The sequence below is a fragment of the Salvelinus sp. IW2-2015 genome, linkage group LG4q.1:29, assembly GCF_002910315.2.
Source record: "Salvelinus sp. IW2-2015 linkage group LG4q.1:29, ASM291031v2, whole genome shotgun sequence".
Lineage (NCBI taxonomy): Eukaryota > Metazoa > Chordata > Actinopteri > Salmoniformes > Salmonidae > Salvelinus > Salvelinus sp. IW2-2015.
Genome location: NC_036842.1, coordinates 59,669,918 through 59,694,077, shown reverse-complemented (window position 1 = coordinate 59,694,077; position 24,160 = coordinate 59,669,918). Strand labels below are relative to the sequence as shown.

Genomic DNA, 24,160 nt, shown 5'->3' with positions numbered 1-24,160 from the left:
TGGTACTCAGCACCCTATTGTCCCTCTAATCACTCTGACATCAATGTAAATGTAATCAAAAATCTAATCAAACACTTAATGAGAGCCCATGAGCTCATGTTGCGCAACATTTCTATAGGATGTGTAGTGGTTCTCAATCCTGGTCCTGGGGACCCAAAGGGGTGCACATTTTAGATTTTGCCCTAGCACTACACACCTGATTCAATCACCGAAGGAGTTGTTGATTTGAATCAGGTGTGTAGTGGTAGGGCAAAACCTAAAAGGATTGAGTACCACTGGGCTATGCAATTGTGTGAGAACAGAGTGATGGCCTCTTGAAAAGAGGATCCCATCAGCTTTCTATAGGCTAGGCCTACTATATTTATTTTCAACCTTCCTAATATTAAGCACGTTGCTTCTCTTTAAAACAGGAATATAGCCTACCTGGCTGGCATGAAAATGAACCACAGGAAAAGCGTCCTTCATTCGCTATTTAAGTGCATAGATAACATGTATTTTTCCCCGCTGCCCCTGTTTTGAGTCGGGTGCATGATAATGATCCACTCTAAATCCAAACAAATTTCAGATGTATATGTTAAGTAGGGATGCACGATATATATCGGTGAACGTATCGGAATCGGCCGATATTAGCTAAAAATTCCAACATCGGTATCGGCCCGATGTCTGTCTAGTTTAATGCCGATGTGCAAAACCGATGTCAAGGCTGACGTGCATATCTATATAACGTAGGTTAATGACACCATGTAAAATTTGCGCTAGATGTGCATCACAACATTCTTAAACTAGCCCACAATGTCTGCTGTGTGGATTGAGCAGTCAACAAGTCCAACAGTCATTTGAAAGAGTAACAACATTTTCACCGAGACAACTCAAAGGGGAAAACCATTAAAGCCAAGATAATGGAATTCATTGCCCTTGACAATCAACCGTTCTCTGTCGTGGGTGATGTTGGCTTTCGCCGACTGGTCGAGCACCGGTACACACTAACTTACTAAGTGCGCTATTTTTCAGATGTTGCTCTACTGGAGTTACACAGTAATAGTGTCACTGCTATTAGCTTCACGATATACATACTATTTTGCGTGTCAAAAAAAAGTCTGTAAACAAGAAAACACCGGCCACGAAAGATGTTTACAATACCGCATTGATAATGAAGCATAATTTGTTCGACCACAACTTCTGGGGTAGCTAGCTTTAGCTTGGTACCTAGCTAGCACCAATACAACCAGCCTGACCAGTAGAAACTGCAGTCATTTTCATTATTCTTAGCAATGATTTAGGAATCCTTGTAAGTATTAGCTAGGTTGCCACTTGTTGTTCACCTATTGAAATTGAACTTCAGTTCATGAAAATAAATAGCTAGCCAGCTACTTAACCCTGTTGCCCAAAGCTAACCTTATAAGCAGCCAGCTAACTTCATCTGGCTAGTGATGCTCGACCGGACCAGGTTATGTTGTGACGCTAGCCACAATAAGGATTAAGCACAACAGTGGAATTTGCGGTTTGCCTTCAAAATAAAAGCATGGCATAATTCTACTATTTGTATTCATTTGCATCACTGTCAATGCCATACTTTTATTTTGAAGGCTAACCGCAAAGTCCACTATTGTTGCTAATGCTTATTGTGGCTAGCTTCACATAGATGGGTCCGACCAACATTAATCAAATAAGAACTGTCTTATAAACTAGGGTTATTTTAGATGATGACACCAAGCGATATAATTAGCTAGCTAACAATACAAATGGTACAGAGAGAAATAGTCCTATAATTCCTATAATAACTACAACCTAAAACTTCTTACCTGGGAATATTGAAGACTCATGTTAAAAGGAACCACCAGCTTTCATATGCTCATGTTCTGAGCAAGGAACTTAAACATTAGCTTTCTTACATGGCACATATTGCACTTTTACTTTCTTCTCCAACACTTTGTTTTTGCATTATTTAAACCAAATTGAACATGTTTCATTATTTATTTGAGGCTAAATTGATTTTATTTATGTATTATATTAAGTTAAAATAAGTGTTCATTTAGTATTGTTGTAATTGTCATTATTACAAACGCAACAAAAAAAATGGCCGATTTTAATCGGTATCGGCTTTTTTTGGTCCTCCAATAATCGGTATCGGCGTTGAAAAATCATAATCGGTCGACCTCTAATACATTCGCAGCAAGTCAGTTTCAAGTTTGGGGAAGATCATTTTCATAATAAAAATGCACCTTTTATAATAAAAGCAGTACTAGCAAAATCCCAATTGTGGTCACTTTTGAGAAGGGTGTTTTCCTGCTAATAGAACATTCACACTTATAGCCTTCTGCCGTGTGCGCATTGCTGCGCTTATAATGTGAAGAAATAGTCTATCAACATTTTAAGCTAAATGTTCTCTGTTGCATCAGGCGCATTGCTTAAAGCAGGTTTTTTGATGCAAGTGGTTGTATTAATTTGGCATCTATCGCATCCCACAACTGTCCCAGACTATGTTTGGAATATTTATTTATTGCACGGAATAGAATAGGTTGACTTTTGTACTATGGGGGATAGTAGATTGACATAGGCTAGTGCTTTTGCGTTTCGTTAGGCCTACTCAGCTTGTTGGCTGATAAAGTAAATGTGGACAGTTCTTCCAATTTCTTCAATATGCGCCTCGGAAATGGATAAGAATACGTGTAGTTGCGTCCCGGATGTGTGTCTTGTAGCCTGTTAGACCTGATCACGTGACTGAGAGCCATGTGAGTGAGAGGTGCTTTTTTATTTAGATGGGTTATGGCCTCACAAAGGAGATGCAGCCGGGAAATTCGAGGCATTATCAAGTGCTTGACAAATTGTGAGTGAGAGACTGAAGTGTGTACAGCCTGTGCAAAAAAAACAAAGCAGAGCTCATGCCTTTCATGTGACTTTGTAATCATCATTAGTCGCATCATGCAGCCTTAGAATGTATTAAAAATCAAAACATATAGCTCAACATTTGTATCACAACTAATTTTAGATAAATAACTCTAAATTTAGCATTAAGGAGTAGCTGTTTCTTAATCGCTCAAAGAATTGCTGCATGTGCACACTGCCTCAAATCGTTTGGAGAAAATATAATTTATATTTGTTCAACTAGTATTCCTCGTACTATAAAAGAATGCCACGGAATTCTAAGAAAATCTTGTCTGCAAAATGAGCTAGTGTAGCCCACAGCCATATGGCATAGCCAGATCAGGACCTAACATAAGGACAACGCAGAGTATGCTTTTCTGTTCCTCTTTCTTTTCCTTTTCTTCATATCATGTTTCTTTAGACCTGTCTAAAATAAATCATGGATTCATTGTGATGGTGTAGGCTATATTACATGAATTTATTAGACTTTTTAAAATGTAGATGTTCCAAAGGTCTGCATCAGTGGCTTGTAGGCTGTGCGTGGAAGCCAGGAGATGCTAAACGTGTTTGTTAATTAACGGTCAATTACCATGAGACCGGCAGTTATTTGCTTGACAATCACCGGCTGACAATTTCATGACTGCCACAGCCCTAACTGTGACATGCAGGCACAACTGCTAGTGTGAAAAACACCTTTTTAATTTGCAAGAAATAGTCATTAATGCCCATGAAATATGCTTGCATGTCCATATATCAGTACAATAAAGTATTTTTACTTATCTGAGAAGGTCCAAAAAATATCTGGAAAATGTGTTTATCTGAGTTTCTGGCTGAAATTCTTTTTGCCGCTTTGAAATTGGTCACTAGTGGGAACTTAGACAGTTGTGTAACTTAATAATAAAACATCTGATTGGCTTAGAATAAAAACTTATGGATATAATAACCAGATGAATTAGTTGAAACGTTAAACAGCATAAATATTTTTTATTTGAATCCAAAGATGGAAGTGGGCTTAATGGGTACGCTTAATTAATTAATTCATAGCATGAGTTCATATTTCCTTTCTTACCTTTTTGAGTTCTTAAATAACCTAAGTTAATTATTTATTCAGGCAGCCTTAGGCTGCAGATGGAATAGGAAGCTTTTCCACGTTTGCGCCATTCAGGTTCCAGGCGGCTAAAGCTTCTCTCAACCCAGAGCAATGTTTTCTCCCGTTTTGATCCCAGGGGAAGTGATGTTGATGTTGCAAGCACCGATCTTTCAGTTGAAACTTCTCATCAATAAAGTGTACTTTCAAACGAATGTAGGGCTCGGTTGTTCTACTAGACCAAAGGTCTGTTGTAGTCGCGTAATAATCAACATGTGTGAGCTCGGTTTTAGCTAATCCCTTCATTTTGTTATACAGTGATGGGACACTACAGCTTGTTTATCATCTTCTTGAAGTCGTCTTAGCTATGTGATAGGTGATAGCCTGATAGAAATCAATCTGTGTCTATGGGATGTTTTTTCGCACTTAAATGCATTGGTAATCAATGCCTGCTTAACATAGGTGGCTGCTATGGCTGACGGTCTTTGATGCTGTTGGGTGCTTTATTTATTTTCACCATGCAATTGTTGTAAAGTAGTGGATGGTTCATCAAATGAATCAATAAATGTGTCTTGTTGCGATGACTCTGAGGCACTTTTTGCACAACACTTGTATTTGGTCGATATTGGTTTGCCTGTTGTTGTAACTTTAATGTGTTACAGAGTTAATGTTTAAGTTAATTCATTGAGCTGGATCTAAAGATATTTCTTTAGTTATTTACATATGTAATTGTATTGGTTAGTATTGAATTACGCTTTTGACTGCAAGTTCCAGAATGCCTTGCGACAGGAATGAGAGAGATAACGCGCCAGTTATGTGCAGGTGCAAAGTGATTAAACTGACCTTTCCGCTAGCATCTTGCTTGCATTGCTCTGTAGAATCTAAAGTTGTTAAATGTAACGAGAACAAGTATTATTACTAAAAGAAGCTTTCATATCAAACCCGACGTCGAGTCATTACTTTGAAGATAGTTATTCTATACCTGTAGCCAAATACTGCCATAGCACCGGAATTGCGCCCTTTGGCACCAAATCGACGTTCTCATTAGCACTAACAGCACTCATGTTTCCGACAGTCTGTGAAGCCAGTGTTGCCAACCATTTTTCAAGTAAAGTAGCTGTTGGTTGCTCCATTTGTCGCTAGAAGCCCTTTCATGACATAGTAACGTCATAACGTTAATTTGCGCATTAACAAATATATATTTTTATACTTATGCTAGCTTTCAGTCTCTCATACAATGAGAAATTGTCCAAAGCAAGGAGGCGGAGCTGTGGACCGGGAGCAGAATGCAGAGAACAGCACAGCTAGGCTCAGCCGAGCAGGCACACACACAACCATGGAAGTCGCTAAATCAACCAAAAGTCGCTGGGGTAGCAAAAAAAAGTAGCTACATTTTTACCAATAAGTCACTGGAGGGGTTGGCAATCTAACTGCACGCTCTAAGCAGTGACGATTCTGATTGACCAGCATGCCATGCAGATAGTGAAAGTGCCTGCTTGTGATTGGTCAGCATTCTATGTGGATGTACCTTAGTCTAGTTTGTGTTGTATTAAAGAAGAAAATCTCAGCCTCTTGCAATATGGATATTGCACATTCTATCTGAATTCAATTAATTGTGCAGCAGTAACACACACACACTGCGCTGCTGCTATGAAATTAAGTTGCTGAAACGGGGCTTTTATATACTCTTTGTTGTCTGATGTTTGTTTCCAGGGCCTTTAGTTAAAATAACACTTGATCCTGTGGGGATTTGAGCGTCGCAATGAGGTAGAAGTACTAACAGAGTGAGAAGCAGTGTGCACCCCACAAGATTTCCCCTCCGTTAGGCTACAGGAGGAAAAGCAACCCATTCTAATGAATATTGAATGCAATATCTGCTTGTCTCGTATTAGAATGACCTCAATAATTGAATGCTCTGTGGTATAATAATGGTTTGAAAGCTCCGGTTTGTATGAATGAATGTTCTACTGCATGGTGGACGTTGAGGGCAAGGGAGAGAACCACAGTTTTAAAAGGGATACTAACTGTTGACCATTAATCAACTGTCTCAAAACTCTAGGTTTGCTGATATGCTCTGAAGCAAGTGCCAAGGAGTTAGCTCAATATCATTTAATATGCTTGGAGGCCATAGATGAGACATTAAATAGGCTAGATAATGTATCTACTACAATTGAATGAATAGGATAAGGCTACTTTCAAGCCCCCCCCACAGTCTTCACAAGGCTGTGCTTTATGAAGGAGATTCATCAAGTGGATTGATAGCACAGAATAGCTGAGTATCAGTTTCTGCTAGGCTTGTCACAATACCAACATTTTACAAACGATACATTACCAGGACAAGTATCACAATACAGAGTAGTATCGAGATACCACAGTGGAAAAATTCAGTGGCCTAGCATCCAGTTCGCCCCGTCCCCCGGAAGCTTGTTCACGTTTTCTAAACGTTCTCCAAAAACCTGTCATTGAATTCACACTTCTACTCAATACAGCACATAGCATTCCGCTCCAGCCATTACCACAAGTCCATCCTCCCCAGTTAAGGTGCCACCAACCTCCTATGATATACATGCATAATGTTCTGCATATCATTGTGTCGTTAAGGGGAAAACACTGCACGAAACCTGTTTCAGTCTTTAGTTAACACTCTCCCTCCCTTCCTCACACACTCTGTCTCCCTCTCAAACACACACACTACTCTCGCTCTCCCACAAACACTGCTCCCAACTTTTAAAACTTTAGGCACCAAACAGAATTAAAGGGCACCAGAAATAAATAGATTTTAACTAGTTGATGCACCGATTTTACATTTTTGGCCGATACCGATATCAGATATATTCCTTGCCCCCAAAAAAAGTATTTTGGCGGCCTTTAAAGCATTCTAGTACAGTTAAATAGTTAACACACACACATGGACACAGCGGTCTAAGGCACTGCATCTCGGTGCAAGAGGCGTCACTACAGTCCCTGGTTCGAATCCAGACATAATCAAAACCGAAGGATTAGGCACAATAGTGGACTTTGCGGTTAGCTTTAAAAATAAAAGTATGGCATAATTCTACTATTTGTAATCATTTGCGTCACTGTCAATGACACACTTATTTTGAAGGCAAACTGCAAATTCCACTGTTGTGCATAATTCTTATTGTGGCTAGCTTCACAACACATAACCTGGTCTGGTCGAGCATCACTAGATGAAGCTAGCTGGCTGCTTATAACGTTAGCTTTGGGCAACAGGGTTAAATAGCTCGCTAGATATTTATTTTCATGAACTGAACAACAAGTGGCAACCTAGCTAATACTTACTCAAGGATTCCAGTAATTGCTAATACTTACTCAAGGATTCTGGTCATTGTTTGCTAATACTTACTCAAGGATTCTGGTCATTGTTTTCAGGCAGGTTGTATTGGTGATAGCTAGGTACCAAGCTAAAGCTAGCTACCCCGGAAGTTGCGGTTGAACAAATTATGCTTTATTATCAACTCGGTATTGTAAACACATCGCTCGTGGCCCGGTGTATGCTTGTTTGCAGACTTTTCTTTTGTACAGCTTTGACAGTGCTACTGTATTTTGTTTTGACACGCAAAGACCCAAATGGCGTTCCATAGTATGTATATCGTGAAGCTAATAGCAGTGACACTATTACTGTGTAACTCCAGTAGAGCAACATCTGAAAAATAGCGCACTTGGTAGTGTGTGTACTGGTGCTTGACCAGTCGGCGAAAGCCAACATCACCCACGACAGAGAACGGTTGATTGTCAAGGGCAATGAATTCCATTATCTTGGCTTTAATGTATTTCGCTTTTGAGTTGCCTCGCTGAAATGTTCAAAACTCTTTCAAATGACTGCTGGACTTGTCTGCTGTGTGGATCGAGCAGTCAACATTGTGGGCTAGGTTAGGAATGCTGTGTTGCGCAATATTTTGCGTCATGTCCCTACGTTTATATAGGTATGCACGTCAGCTTTGACGTCGGTTTTTAACATCGGCGTTAAACTAGACATCGGGCCGATACCGATGTTGGCATTTTTAGCTAATTTCGGCCAATTCCGATATGTTCACCGATATATCGTGCATCACTAATTTTAAGCTTACATTAGGCCTATATGAATCCTACCTTTTTGAAGCACATCTCATGAGTAGCAGACCCTTTGGTCCTGTGCCAATCAAATTTGCCTAAACCTACTGTCAAGTTGTTAGCTTGGTAATGTGACTGAACAAAGTTGTTTGTTATCAAACCAATTAGCAACCCTGGATTAGTTTAAAACGGCCCACAACATGGGTTGTTTCTCAGTGTGCATTCGGAAAGTATTCAGACCCCTTCACTTTTTCCACATTTTGTTATTCTAAAATTGATTAATGTTTTTCCCTCATCATTCTACACACAATACCTCATAAATGACAAAGCAAAAGTTTTTAAAATTTTAGTCAATGTATAAAAAAATGAAATCACATTTACGTAAATGTTCCGACTCAGTGCTTTGTTGACGCACCTTTGGCAGCGATTACAGCCTCGAGTCTTCTTGGGTATGACGCTACAAGCTTGGCACACCTGTATTTTGAGTTTTTCCCAGTCTTCTCTGCAGATCCTCTCAAGCTCTGTCAGGTTGGATGGAGAGCATCGCTGCACACCTATTTTCAGGTCTCTCCAGAGATGTTCGATTTGAAGGACATTTGGAGACTTGTCCCGAAGCCACTTCTGCATTGTCTTGGCTGTGTGCTTAGCGTCGTTGTCCTGTTGGAAGGTGAACCTTCGCCCAATTCTGAGGTCCTGAGCACTCTGGAGCAGGCTTTTATCAAGGGTCTCTCTGTACTTTGCGCCGTTCATCTTTCCCTCAATCTTGACTAGTCTCCCAGTCCCTGCCTCTGAAAAATATCCCCACATCATGATGCTTCCACCACCATACTTCACCGTAGAGATGGTGCCAGGTTTCCTCCAGACATTGAAGCTTGGCATTCATGCCAAAGAGTTCAATCTTGGTTTCATCAGACCAGAGAATCTTGTTTCTCATGGTCAGAGTCCTTTTAGGTGCCTTTTGGCAAACTCCAAGCGTGCTGTCGTGCCTTTTACTGAGGAGTGAGTGGCTTTCGTCTGGCCACTCCATACAGGCCTGATTGGTGGAGTGCTGCAGAGAGTTGTCCTTCTGGAAGGTTCTCCCATCTCAAAGAGGAGCTCTGTCAGAGAAACCATCGGGTTCTTGGTAACCTCTCTAAGGCCCTACTCCCCCGATTGCTCAGTGTGGCCGGGCGGCCAGCTCTATGAATAGTCTTAGTGGTTCCAAGAGAATGATGGAGACTTCCATTTAAGAATAATCTGGGCCACTGTGTTCTTGGGGATTTTCAATGCAGCAAACATTGTTTTGGTACCCTTCCCCAGATCTGTTCCTTCGACACAATCATGTATCGGAGATCTATGGACAATTTCTTCTTCCTCATGGCTTGGTCTTTGCTCTGACATGCACTGTCAACTGTGGGACCTTATATAGACAGGTGTGTGTCTTTCCAAATCATGTCCAATCAATTGAATTGACCACAGGTGGACTCCAATTAAGTTGTAGAAACATCTCAAGGTTGATAAATGGAAACAATGCAATTTTGAGTCTCCTAGCAAAGGGTCTGAGTACTTATGTGAATAAGGTATTTCTGTTTTTTATTTGTAATAAATTAGCAAAAATTTCTAAACCTGTTTTCGCTTTGTCATTATGGCGTATTGTGTGTAGATTGAGGATTTTTAAAATCCATTTTAGAGTAAGGCTGTAACGTAACAAAGTGGGAAAAGTAAAGGGGTCTGAATTCTTATTCTTTCCGAATGCACTGTAATACCGTGATCCCCACTCTCATGCTCCAAGTGCATTCTCTGAGGACGTTCTCTTGAGTGTGGACAATGCATAAAACATTACATTTGAGAAGCACTCGCACTCCCCCTACTGTATGACCTTACGCTACATCTCCAGCCAGGACAATGGCAACAATAGAGATGAAACAAAATATACACAAAGCAAACATTTTACTTCATAATTATCAGCTAGATATGTGAATCATTGTAATCTAGCTCGATAAATAGGCAAAAATGACCTAAAACTAATGTAATGCAAGGTAGAGTAGATGTAAATTCTTCGTGGGTAGCTAGCTAACAATTCTTTGTGGCTATCTAGCTAGCTAACAGTAGTAGTTAGCCAGTTAGCTCTATTGACTTACAATGGGCTTGCCACCCTTTTTCTATTGTATTATTGACTGTATGTTTGTTTATTCCATGTGTAACTCTGTTGTTGTTTGTGTCACTTTGCTTTATCTTAGCCAGGTCGCAGTTGTAAATGAGAACTTGTTCTCAACTGGCCTACCTGATTAAATAAAGGTGAAATTTAAAAAAAAATATGTATGAATGCATCAAGATCAAATATTGTAGACAGGCAACATGAGATGTGAATAGGCAACATTTTATTCTGAAGTTGGAGTTTATTTTCTCTTGCTTCAGCTCAAATAATGTCTGCCATTGATTTCTTGAAAATGTGCATCCTTTTTTACATGGTTGCGTCATATTTCTTTGCATACTTTCCGTTGAAAATGCATCGATGCATGCTTCAAAATATGTACGAACGTAGTACGCAGTGGAAGTGCCCGTCTCAACATCAACAGTGAAGAGGCGACTCCGGGATGCTGGCACAGTTGCAAAGAAAAAAACAGAAAATATTAAGATGGGCAGAAGAACACAGACACTGGACAGAGGAACTCTGCCTAGAAGGCCAGCATCCCGGAGTCGCCTCTTCACTGTTGATGTTGAGACTGGTGTTTTGTGGGTACTATTTAATGAAGCTGCCAGTTGAGGACTTGAGGCGTCTGTTTCTCAAACTTGACACTAATGTACTTGTCCTCTTGCTCAGCTGTGCACCGGGGCCTCCCACTCCTCTTTCTATTCTGGTTAGGGCCAGTTTGTGCTGTTCTGTGAAGGAAGTAGTACACAGAGTTGTACGAGATCTTGCGTTTCTTGGCAATTTCTTGCATGGAATAGCCTTCATTTCTCAGAACAAGAATAGACTGACAAGTTCCAAAAGAAAGTTATTTGTTTCTGGCCATTTTATCGAACCCAGAAATGCTGATGCTCCAGATACTCAACTAGTCTAAAGAAGGCCAGTTGTATTGCTTCTTTAATGAGCACAGCAGTTTTCAGCTGTTCTAACGTAATTGCAAAAGGGTTTTCTAATGATCAATTAGCCTTTTAAAATGATAAACTTGGATTAGCTAACACAACGTGCCATTGGAACACAGGAGTTATGGTTGCTGATAATGGGCCTCTGTACGCCTATGTAGATATTCCATAAAAAATCTGCCGTTTCCAGCTACAACAGTTATTTACAACATTAACAATGTCTACACTGTATTTCTGATCAATTTGATGTTATTTTAATGGACAAAAAAATTGAACTTTCCTTATTTTTGAAAGAAAAGCTAAGTGACCACAACATTTTGAATGGTAGTATATATCTGGGGAAAAACATCAAGCAGTTAGTTCCATATCTCATTTATTTTTCTGTTTTTGTTTTTTCTTTAGTTGGAGAAATTGAGACGAGCGACTCCCTGGGTCTGGAGATCTCTGAAACCATGTCAGTCAGCGTCCACGAGAACCGAAAGTCCCGGACCAGCACGGGCTCCATGAACATCTCTCTGTTCCATAAGCCCTCGCATCCAGACAGTGTGCTCACCCACCTCAACACCCTCCGAAAGCAATGCATGTTCACTGATGTGACACTGTGGGCGGGGGAACGCTCCTTCCCCTGCCATCGGGCCGTACTGGCTGCATGCAGCCGCTACTTTGAGGCCATGTTCAGCGGAGGCTTGAGGGAGAGCCTGGACAACGAGGTGAACTTCAGAGACAGTGTGCATCCAGAGGTGCTGGAGCTGCTGCTTGACTTTGCCTACTCATCCCGCGTCATCATCAATGAGGAGAACGCAGAGTCGTTACTCGAGGCGGGAGACATGCTGCAGTTCCACGACATCCGAGACGCTGCCGCAGAGTTCCTGGAGAAGAACCTCCACTCGTCCAACTGCCTCGGCATGATGCTGCTGTCCGACGCCCACCAGTGCAAACGGCTATATGAGCTCTCCTGGAGGATGTGCCTGGTGCACTTTGAGGCGGTGCGGGACACGGAGGACTTCTACGGCCTCAACAAGGACAAGCTGCTGGACCTGATCCTCAGTGACGAGCTGGAGATCGAGGATGAGCAGATCGTGTTCAACGCTGTAATGCGCTGGGTGCGATACGACCTGGATGGCCGCAGAGACTACCTCCCTGAGCTGCTGCGGGGCATCCGCCTGGCCCTGCTGCCCTCTGAGTGTCTGATCGAGGCGGTGGCCTGCGAGGAGCTGGTGATGTCAGACAAGAGGAGCCGGCAGATTGTGGAGGAGGCCATGCAGTGCAAGAAGAAAATTCTGCAGAACGATGGGGTGGTCACCAGCCCCTGTGCCCGACCCCGCAAGGCAGGCCACACGCTGCTCATCCTGGGAGGACAGACCTTCATGTGTGATAAGATCTACCAGGTGGACCACAAAGCCAAGGAGATCATCCCCAAGTCAGACCTGCCCAGCCCCAGGAAGGAGTTCAGTGCCTGTGCCATCGGCTGTAAGGTCTATGTGACTGGGGGGAGGGGTTCTGAGAACGGGGTGTCTAAGGATGTTTGGATCTATGACACGGTCCACGAGGAGTGGTCTAAAGGAGCACCCATGTTGATAGCACGTTTCGGCCATGGCTCTGCTGAACTGGAGAACTGCCTGTATGTGGTGGGCGGCCACACTGCCATAGCAGGCGTCTTCCCTGCCTCCCCCTCAGTCTCCCTCAAACAGGTAGAGCGGTATGACCCGCTTACCAACAAATGGACCATGATGGCGCCGCTTAGAGACGGTGTTAGCAATGCAGCCGTGGTCAGCGCCAAGCTGAAGCTGTTTGTCTTTGGTGGCACCACCATCCACAGAGACAAGGCCTCCAAGGTGCAGTGCTATGACCCTCTAGGGAACCGTTGGGCCATCGCAGCAGAGTGTCCGCAGCCGTGGAGATACACGGCCGCCGCTGTTCTAGGCAGTCAGATCTTCATCATGGGTGGAGACACTGAGTTCACCGCCGCCTCTGCCTACCGCTTTGACTGTGAGACCAACCAGTGGTCTCGTGTTGGGGACATGACTTCTAAAAGAATGAGCTGCCATGCTGTGGCCTCTGGAAACAAACTGTACGTGGTGGGGGGCTACTTTGGGACGCAGCGCTGCAAGACGCTAGACTGTTATGACCCCACGTCCGATAGCTGGAACAGTATAACCACAGTGCCTTACTCACTAATTCCTACTGCGTTCGTAAGCACCTGGAAACATCTACCAGCATAGCTGCCTCTCTACAAGAATAAGGAGAGGTCTCCAGAACTGGGTGAGCAATAAGCATATTGTTTTATCCTAGTAATAGATGTTGGTAAGAAATGTCATATTTGTAAGAATTCCTACGCAAGCACGTTCACCGTGTACATCCTTTGACAATATTAATAGAGCACTTTACATAACATGTCCTACAATTCCCCAAACACTTGACTCTTTTCTCACTCAAATGCTTTCAAGTGAAAGAGCCTCAGAAGTCTGATAGCTTTTGACGTACACACTCAGCAGACTTGTTGCCCAGTACCGAAACTTCTGTACTTTTTCGGTACTAGAACATGAAAAAACGGTTTGGTACTATAATTGTTGTTACTTTTGGTACTTCTGGCAAATGTGACTCGCGTTGTCTACTGATATTAGAGAGCATCAAGTCTATCAACGCAGCCGATGTCCCCTTATAGCGCGAACGCACCGTGCTTACTTACTCAATTACACTTACTCAATGCTAGCTCTAGCCTGTACTAAGGAACCACTGCACTCACTCAGTCTGGGCTGCATCATGTTAGCTCCCCCACTCACACATTTGAATAATGGAACACGTTATGTGGAAAAGTTGCAACTGTTAATTACTGTTCACAAAACAATGTCCATTAGAGGCTAGAACACTTTACAATGAAAGAAGATACCGGTAGCTTTCAGCTTTGTAGGCTAACTTTCCTTGCTAGCTTACAGCTGGAGCTAACATCAATTCACTACCCTATAGGGCTGTGGTGGTCATGACAATTTGTCCGCTCGTTATTGTCATGCTAATGACTGCCGGTCTCATGGTAATTGACCGTTAATTAACAAACACATTTACCATCTCCAGGCCTCGAAGCATACAAGCCACTGATGCGCACCTTTTGGAATATCTACATTTAAAAGTCTATTAAATCAATTTAATATACACCATCGCAATAAACCAATGATTTATTTTAGGCAGGTCTAAAGAAACATTATGATATGAAGAAAATGTATTCCAGTATAACATAATATGAGTTGGTCTACTGTGTGCTATTTGGCTAGTTAATTTAGCAGACAAGATAAGTCCCATGCCATTATTTTACATAATATGACTTTATAGTAAGAAGAATATAATTTAACTTTTCCCATTCCGGAGCGAGTGTGCATATGAAGTGGCTAGCTAGATTTTGAGTTATTTGGCAACTTTAGTGAATGATACACACCTATTAGAATATCTTAGAAATCAGGCTACAGATGCTGGATCCCCAGGGTGGCTGCCCTACCTCCCTCCACGGCTGGGAGATGCAGCGGCTGGGCTGCCTGGAAAGACAGCAGCGGAGTAGCTCTGGGACTACCCAGAGGAAGCAGGTTCTTACAGAAGCAAAGTGAAAACGGCATTGTTGTCATCAACATTGTTGCCATCAACATTGTTGCCATCAACATTGTTGCATGTGCTGCATTGACCATGCAACAACAAATGCGCTCCTTGAGTGACAGGGGGCGGAGCTAGGTCTGTGTAGAAAGCAGCATGGAGAGAGAGCAGCGAAAGATGACTCGAGTAGCGAGGTAAACTATAAAAATGGACGTTACACACAGCATATCACATTTAACAAACCACACATTCAAATACTGTTATAGAAGGTAAAGTAAAAACCCAAACCGGTCTGTCCATCAATACCAGACAATGGAGAACTGAGTACCAGGCCATTGGCGACCTGACAGTCACTTCCAACCCATGTCCAGAGTGCATAAGAGGAGATCACGGTGAGTCACGTGGAATTTGACTGCGGTAATACGATCACCGCAACAGCCCTCGTGAACACCTTACTCTGCTTATCTTAATCGGCGTTAGGTCAAAATTGAAGTAAGCATATGCCGATTAAAACACTTGCTTTTCTGCGAAATGTTTCATATTATTATTAGGACAAGTAAACACCTTCATCAGCGTTCCAACAGTGTATTCGATCTGTGTATGTGCTAGCACCAGCCGAGCCAGCCTCCCTCTTTAGCGCAAGTGAAGTGAGTTCGGAACACCTGAACGTATGCGTTTTAGAAGTAGTTTTCACATGCAAACTTTATGTCCGAACTCCAAATCAAATATGCTTCCCAAAAATAACATGGTCGCTGTGGTAGAACATTTATTGTGATTGTCGATTTTCTGCATCAAGTAGCCTGATTTCAGATGTGTCCATTTAAACAGGATTATTAGGGAAATCGCTCTTCTTGCACAGCATGTGAACGTTTAAATCAAACTATTATATTAACCTGACGATCCACAATAATTGCATTATTGTGTGCCTGTAACCGTGCTCACTGTGTGTGTTTGATGTCATTAGGTCTTAAAGAGACAGTGCACACTTATGAAAGAAGAGATTGCTACCTGTACCAATACCCCCCCCCCCCCCCCCCCCAAACAAAGCAAAAATAAATGATTACCATTATTTTATCAACAAAGTCAAATTCATTGTATGATTAGATTCATTAATTTATACATGGCTATCTGAAAAATGGACATAAATGTAATAATATGGAACTCAAAAGATCTGTCTGGGTCAAGTGCCATTCTCTGACTTTGGCTAATACGCCTTATTTTTTTTGCTTTGGTATCGTTTTGGAATTGAGCATCATGGTGGTATCGAGTATCGTAATACTAAACCTGGTATCAGTATCAAAGTAAAAACTGACAGCTAATCTTGTCTAGGTCCTGCTGTTTGAAGTGTGTGTGGTGGGGCTACTCAATAATAATAATAATAATACCCGGAGAAACCATCTAGAAGTGGCAACAAAGAAAAGCACAAACACTGCAGGACCTCTCATGGTGGCTTCTGGGAGTGGTAGCTACAGTAAAGTTTATCTGGGGGAAATCCCTGTCTCTGTCGGGATCAAAGTGACACATCCCACCCAGTGGTGCAGTACAGTGGTAAGCCACTCAGACATTGATTTGTGTTCTGCATTACAGAGGTTTTCCAGTCAATTGGCTATTAGCACACAAGCTGGAGAACACACTGGGGCTCAATCTGTGTAATTACACAGAGACTGAACAGAGACCACAGAGAGCTACTCTAATGGGGTTGCGTTGTGAAAGCCAGGAGGTCCCAAATGTACCGTTCGTTACCCATTACATTTATATAGAGTCTAAAGTACACTGTAATGGTTTCCTAAACTGTTGACATGTCCTGTTTTTATCATGAATAAATAATGACCAGATAAGCCCAATGCAGGCATTTTAAGGTTATGCTTGTGCCTCAATTGTTCAATGTTATTGAACATAGCGTTTGGTTTCCTATAATCTATGGTTATCTTATCTGAGAGTGTGTTTGCTGGAGCTGAGCTACTATAAAGGGGGTTGGGGTATTGCTTGGAAGATGTTGCTGCGGGGAACAGGGAGGCTCAAGTCCGTGTCCAGGCATCAGCCACTAGGCTGGTGAGAGTAGCAGACATATATAAGTTCAGAGACACAACCTCAGATCACAGCCCAGAGGTAAAGTCTCCCTTCCTCTGAAGTGCGTTTTGGACTTTTTTAAACATTGTGTGTTTGAGCTACAGACCTAACAATAGTCTGTGATTTAACGGGGGCTTAGCTAGAGCAGTGTTTGTGAGATGAGGGTGGATTCCCTAAGGGGCCTGGTCTTTTTACAAAAAACGTCTGAGTCCGAATGGTTTCAGCTACAAACTATGAATAGTTATCTATGAAGAGCGGAGACTTACAAACAAGCACGTAACATGTTTTGTTCTATGACGCTCACATGCTAGACAAGAGTTGTTAGAAGATAACGGCGTTCTAATACATAGATCATAGGAAATCCCAGGACATAGTGTCTGTTATACTCTCACATTGTTCCTGTCAAACTCCACACTGTTGTCACCGACTAGTGATGCAAACAATTTCTGTACTTCCAGCGTTCATATAAATTCATATTTATTTTGTTGTTGTTGCTTTGGCTGACATTTTTTGTTATTGACATTCGTCAATAAAACACATGAACTGTTTGTCAAGTAGTTTTGTGTTCTACTTGTAGCTCTAGTTGTCCTGATAAGTAAATGGTAAAACACTTCGTTGTGAGGCTAAATATAAGGGCTGAACAAATGAAAAGACGATTTTTGCTGGGGTCTTGGGACTGATAGGGTTAATGACTGTTCCTGTGTGTAATCATTAGCACCCACCTCAAAGCCAACATCACAGGGCTCCATTTCACAGAGGAGCAGGTGGCCCAGCTTCATAATTAGCTCCTGCGGGCCAGGCTACAGAGGCTAGATCCCCAGGGTGGCTGCCCTTCCTCCCTCCCCGGCTGGAGGATGCAGCGGCTGGGAATCCTGTTTTAGCCCATACATTTTTAAACAACTGCAGCAGGCGAAAGGGAAGGGAGAGAGAAAGAGAGAGAGGGACTACCTGACTGCAGCCTTTCACACTCAACCTGTTTTTCAAGGATCTCTCTGAACTTTACCACAGCTCCCAGGCAATATTTATATAACCTTTCTTTTGACAGGGAGTCCTGCTGAGACCAAGGTCTCTTTTACAGATGAGCCCTGTATACACATCAATGTACACATTGCTATTCACATCAATACATCAATAACTAAACACTATCATAGACAATTATTTAATATAATAATAGGATTATTATAATTATTTAATATGATAAAAATAGGATTATTATTATGTCAACAGTGAACAAATGATCACGTCAGTCGGTACATTTTATGTCAGGCATGTGTATCCTTATCATTTTAGACTCCAATGGAGTAATAATAAAAAAAGTCTGGTTCCTCTTATCAGAGACATATTTGAGTACTTTAAAAGGGCATCCCAAGCTCCTCTGGCCATTAGCCTAAAGCTGGGCATTAGCCTCATACACCTATCAGATCTCAGAGCTTGTGTTTCACAAGCTAACACATTTAATGGGGGCTTAGCAATAACCTTATCTAACCTCGTTGTTCCCCTGACTCCTGGCCAGCCCACGAGGAGGATTAGGGTTACAATGTGGATGGATATGGGTGGTCGAATAGTCAGGCTTATTAGGCTAATCCAATCCAGTACGACGACTGTTTTCTGAAGTATAATTCATTGCATTTAGAATCATCTGGTCCATTATATACATTTATGGCGTTTTTCACGCCGTCACATTCAAGCAGGACAAATTAATCATATCAGTACGGCAGACAGTTTTTATACAGTGTTTCTACAATGTTGGTCTCACGGGCTTTGCCCTCTCAAAGCTGTCGTTTTGGCTTTAATGAATGTCCAAAGGGAGGTGTCGGCCTATTGGAAAGCTCTCTTGGCACAGCGTCATGCCTCTAATCAGCTGTGTCCCAGGGGTGACTCTGCTCACTCCTGACATTTGTTTGTTGACAACACAGTCACACACAGGGACTTTTCTCCCGCTCAGGCTCTGTTATGGAATAATCTGTTGGCCGTGGGGCTGTGTTGTGTCAACAGGATAGGTGGAGTGTCAGAGGACACAGTAAAAACTCCACATTGAGCCGATTCATTGTGTCCGAGCTGCTGTTGTGGTCTGGAGGAATGCAGTCAGAGGAGGAATGCCCCTTCACTGCTCCTTGAGAGAGACCTTCCTTCCATATCTGCTGGCCATCTTCTCCCCCTGCCCACACTCCTCACTGTTTTGCAAGGCCTTAATGAGACCCTACTTACAGCAGCACACAGCTCCGCTCAACACTGTTTGCAGTGGCTGACGTGAGCTGCGATGATTTTATAATAGGCTTGAGTGTGGCTTACAGCTGACTCCTGTACAATATGAAGTAGGACAGCGGTTGGTTGTGGGAGGAAGAGGAGAGGAAGAGTCCAGGCAATGAAGAGAAAAGATGTGTGTCTTGGCTTGCTTGGAGACGGGGAGTTTTCCTGCTCTGTTATACAGTGACTTCAGGTTTAATTGAATTATGCCCAAGCAGAAAATAAGAACATACTACTGTAACATCATGATCTTTCACTCTGTCAGCAAACCGAATGTTAGCCTAGATTCAGTATGAATCAAGTCACTGCACTGAAGGTCTTCTGCTCCCATCCTATGCTATTATATTTTATAGCATGTTTTTATGAACCCATCAGACCCAGAGGCGTCAATGTAATGATGGTTGACCATAACATTCTGAACAGAAATACAGTAATGGTGTCTTTCTATAATGAACGAGCCTGTGAGCTACCCAGCAATACCCTGGGCAATTTGGCAAAGTGGCAGCAGAGATGTGTGACTGTCTGGGTGCCAGGGGTCTCCTATCAAAGACAACATCTGAGCTACACCACAGTCAATGGGCCAGAGAGAGGGAGCCTGCCAGGCTGCTACACACCTCAGGCTACAGTCTGCCTGCTCGCTCACCAGAACTTTCCATCTGAAACTGCAACATTGTAGACAAGCCTTAATGGGTGTAGTAAATGGGGAATGTTAGACATGACCATTTCCTCTGCTTTAGAAGGGAATGTAGGCCTAATGCTAACGGCCTGGGTGTTTTACTGTAACCATTTATCAGATACAATGGGTGGTCTCTGAGAAACAATGTTGTGCTGTTTTATACCACTCTAGCGAATGTTGACTATGTAGCCTAATCTAGATGGAGCGCGATCCAGGCAACTGAATCCATGAGACCTCATTGCTTTAGCCTCCAAGCCCTGGTGACATATGTAATTTGAATCATTTTTACACAACGGGCAACGCCTCAGAGGTGGGGAAAGAAAACATTTCCTTAGGTCGACATTTGGATTTACTAGATACTAACTCTGCTGTGCATACAAGGATGGCATTATTCCCTGCCGTTGTCCCTGGTTTGACCTCTCGTTGGTTTGACCTCTCGTCAATCGTTGGTTTGACCTCTCGTTGGTCTGACCTCTCATTTTAGTTGTGGAGATGTTAGAACTGGGGCGACTTCTGCTTTTACAAGCTCTACAATGACAAGTATCAATTGGTCAATAAACTCTGACAATACTGTGAATGTTTTCATAGCCATCCATTAAAAATTCATCATGGCCTTTTGAAAAGTATTACGTTCAGCTTTGCCTATGTTATGGCTGAAGATAAAGAGTCTGGGTGTGTGGCATTTTGGTAATAAATAGCCATCATGATATATTTGTCTGATATTTTACTCATGGCACTGGCAGAGCTTTGCCAGTTAAAGTAATTGCAGCTTGTGTGTCCCAACACATGACATTGTTTTTGAGTTGGGTACACTGGATGTTACTCCTTCTCTTGCCTCCAGTCCAGAGGGGTTGTGTTGAGCAGCTGCATTCGACTGTGCCTCGGTAATCCAGGTAATTTGCCAACAGTTGGAACAGTCCTGACCCCATGCCAACCACCACCCCCTGCTTCCAGAAAGACTAAACCAGCTAATTGTGTCAATGTTGCAGAGGCACTAAATTGGATTGTGTGGATATTAATCTGATCTCACTTTTTGGCACAGTACATGGTACTGTCGCAGGAAACATGGCGTTTTGGCCCAATGTACTGGAGAGACAACTGTAAAGCAGTGCTTTTTACCTGATAGCTAGACACAGTGAATCACAGATCGAGCAGTCTCTCTCTCTCTCTCTCTCCCTCACAACAGAGAAACATATTCACACAGACTACATATAAACACACAGCTTCCTCTCCCCAGAATAGTAGGGCTAAGCTTTGCTTGTTCGGCCTGCCCTGTGTAAATTGGCAGTGGATTTAAGCAACATTCTGACATAGCATTGCACTGGACTTCCCTTTCCTGGAATCTACTGGCTCATTGCTATCTCTATCCGCCCTGAAATGTCCAACTTTATCATCATCGCATTAGGCCGCAAAGCTATGTTCATTCTGCTCCAGTCTAGACTGGTGTCTCGTGTAGATAAGAATATCATGAGCTGTTATACAGCACACTGTAATTAAAAAATCTGGCTTCTATCATACAATTCCCAGGAACAGGGTGATATGCTATTGTGCTTTCTCCTCTTGTTTTTTCTGCAAATAAAATTGGCTTTCACACTTAGCTATTACTTTTCCACTCGGAAATCTAGTTTCAGCCCTTTCCATTCATGCCCTTGTACGGCAGATCAGATTGGGGCACTAATAATCACCTAAATAATAATCACCTAAATTGGGACGTAGTGGCTGAACAGTAAAATGCTATACGTGACGTCAGCGCTCTGGCTCTGCCTTCACAGCGCTGTATGGGTTTTGACTGACAGCTTAGGGGTGTAACGGTACACTTATTCATACCAAACCATTCGGTATGGGAACCTCATTTCGGTCCGTACTGTGAATCCGAATTAATACATAAATATATTTACAAAAACTATTCAATTTTGTAAAATTTTGCTGCTGACTAACTGACCCTCATTAACCGGTTAACAAATGGTATAACATTAAATGAAAACTGTAAAATTACGTGGCCAACAGAAACTACTATCAGAGATCTTTATATAATGACGAGAAGTTTATTTCTCATCCCTAACAGTGGTAGTCGTCCCAAGGCTGGAAGGCAGGCGACATAGAAACACATTGGGCATGGTTTGGACAGATTTTGGAGAGGGTGAAAGCTCTCGCTGCATACATACACGGACCGGACATTTTTCATTAAGAGCTTAATAGAAACGTACAACAATGGCAAGCCTATTGTGTTAGTCAAAATATATAGCCTATTATTGAACTTAAATAAAAGTTTTTATTTTTTATTTTTTTAACTAGGCAAGTCAGTTAAGAACAAATTCTTATTTACAATGATGGCCTAGGAACAGTGGGTTAACGGCGTTGTTCAGGGGCAGAACGACAGATTTTTACCTTGTCAGCTCGGGGATTCGATCTAGCAACCTTTCGGTTACTGGCCCAACGCTTTAACCACTAGGCTACCTGCATGCAACTCCTTTAATAAATCAGGGAATAACGTCATTTTCAAACATTTTGCCAAAATACAATTAGCTGGAAAACACTGTTTTAAACCAAATGCGAGCAGTTGTGCCAGAGATGAATCTCCATTAGAAACTTGTGATAAATAAGATACACGACTACTGACAAATACAAACGCGCCAATTTAATTCCGCAAATTAACTTAGACTGATAAGCATGACCTGGCAAATGTTATTTTCGGCAGCTAACCAATTAACGGTTAACCATTTAACATCCCTAATAAAAACACTAGGCCTATAGGAGATGCCTACGCTGCGTTGTATGCCATTGCCTCCTGAGTAAATTTTAGCTGAAAAAAACCCATTGTAGGCTATTCCGTTAACAACTAGCTAGAGTTTATGCGCACGTTTATGAATTAAAATCTTAACTGGCTCATTTCAAACAATCTATATTTTTTTGTGAGGCGCAGTCGGTCACTAGTTCTGTACGATAGCGAGTGGTGGAATCGATAAACCAGAATTGGATGATTATCGCTTAAATCTCCAGTTTGGGAACATTTTGGCTTCACAGTAGATTACAACCGCGACAGACAAGGCAGTTGTGGATAAAATTTTAACAGTATGTCGCCACTGCTCAACAATAGCCTATGCAGAGTGGAACGTGTAGCTTGTTGTCATAGAGCCTCCTTGTGTGTGGCAAAAAAGTTAGGAGATTTAGAATTAAAATCATGGATTTAAAAGTTAAATGAGAAGGATAGGCTACAACGACTAACAGCCAACAGGTGGCTGCTACTTAATAATCTGAATGGAGTTGTTATTTGACTGTAGGACACGGAGAAAGCTCATGCAGCCTCAACTAGCCTACCTAGCTATGTTAGCTAGCTTAGCTAACTAGCTTCTCTCGATTTGATGCAGTCAAGACCAGTACTACAGATATCATATTGATGACAAATAATCTAGCTATGACAAGCTAGCTAGTAACACGGAACCCAAACCAGCTGTGTGCGTGCGCCATCGTGCATACATTTTATTTTGTCCCCCTACACCAAATGCGATCACGACATGCAGGTTAAAATATCAAAACAAACTCTGAACCAATTACATTAAATGGGGAACAGGTCGAAAGCATTAAACATTTATGGCAATTTAGCTAGTTAGCTTGCACTTGCTAGCTAATTTGTCAACCGAGTCGTTTCTAGTCATCTCTCCTCCTTCCAGGCTTTTTCATCTTTGAACTTATATGGTGATTGGCATCTAAACTTTCATAGTATTACTACACCGACCGGCAACACAGTTAGTTTCAATCACCCACGTAGGTATAACCAATGAGGAGATGGTACGTGATTCTATAAACCACTGAGGAGAGGCAGGACTTGCAGCGCGATCTGCGTCACAAATAGAAAGGAGTTCTATTTTAGCCCTTGGCAGTGTAGGTGCAATAATTGAATAACATACATTTTGAAATGTATTTTGTAACGCTCGCGTCGCGTGCGTTCCTACTAGCGTTGAGCGGTATCCAGATTGTCATACCGTTTCTGTACCATACCGGGGTATACAGTATTACCGGAAGTGCACACGCGGCACATTTTATTTTGACGCTCAAAACTATTTGGGCAACATGGATCTTGATCTCTGCTGTAACCAAGAAGCGTGATATTGACATCTAGCCACATAGCTAGTTAGCAAACCAAATGCTCAGCTGGATATAATTTATTTGAGACATCTTAGATTTATAGTTATAAGCAGTGTAGCACCGCAGTATTGAAAATCATAACGGTATTTCGAAATACCCAACTATACGGTATGTCACCCATGCCTAACTCATACTGACCACCAGAAAGTCACTCAACATGCTCTTCTACTGTTAAAAGCAATAATCCATGTCTGACTCCTACACAGGCTCAGGAGCCTGGGACGGTGGCACATCTTCCGTCACCAATAACCCTTGCAGCTCTTCCACTGTGAATTCCTGAAGCATCAGATACTTTCCTACCGCAGTCACAATGATGTCCAATTTCTTTGACTTCATTGCTACTTGAG

General features: G+C 42.2%; 1 protein-coding gene across 2 annotated transcripts in view; it reads left to right on the top strand.

The window, feature by feature from the left end:
- Positions 1 to 24,160, top strand: part of enc2 (ectodermal-neural cortex 2) — a 43,253-nt gene that overhangs the window by 7,407 nt on the left and 11,686 nt on the right. For both annotated transcript variants that reach the window (XM_023985220.1, XM_023985219.1), the window contains one exon: positions 11,498 to 13,357. In XM_023985220.1, coding sequence (XP_023840988.1) covers positions 11,548 to 13,317 — 1,770 coding nt within the window. In that variant the 5' untranslated portion in view covers positions 11,498 to 11,547 and the 3' untranslated portion in view covers positions 13,318 to 13,357. The remainder of the gene's footprint in view (positions 1 to 11,497; positions 13,358 to 24,160) is intronic.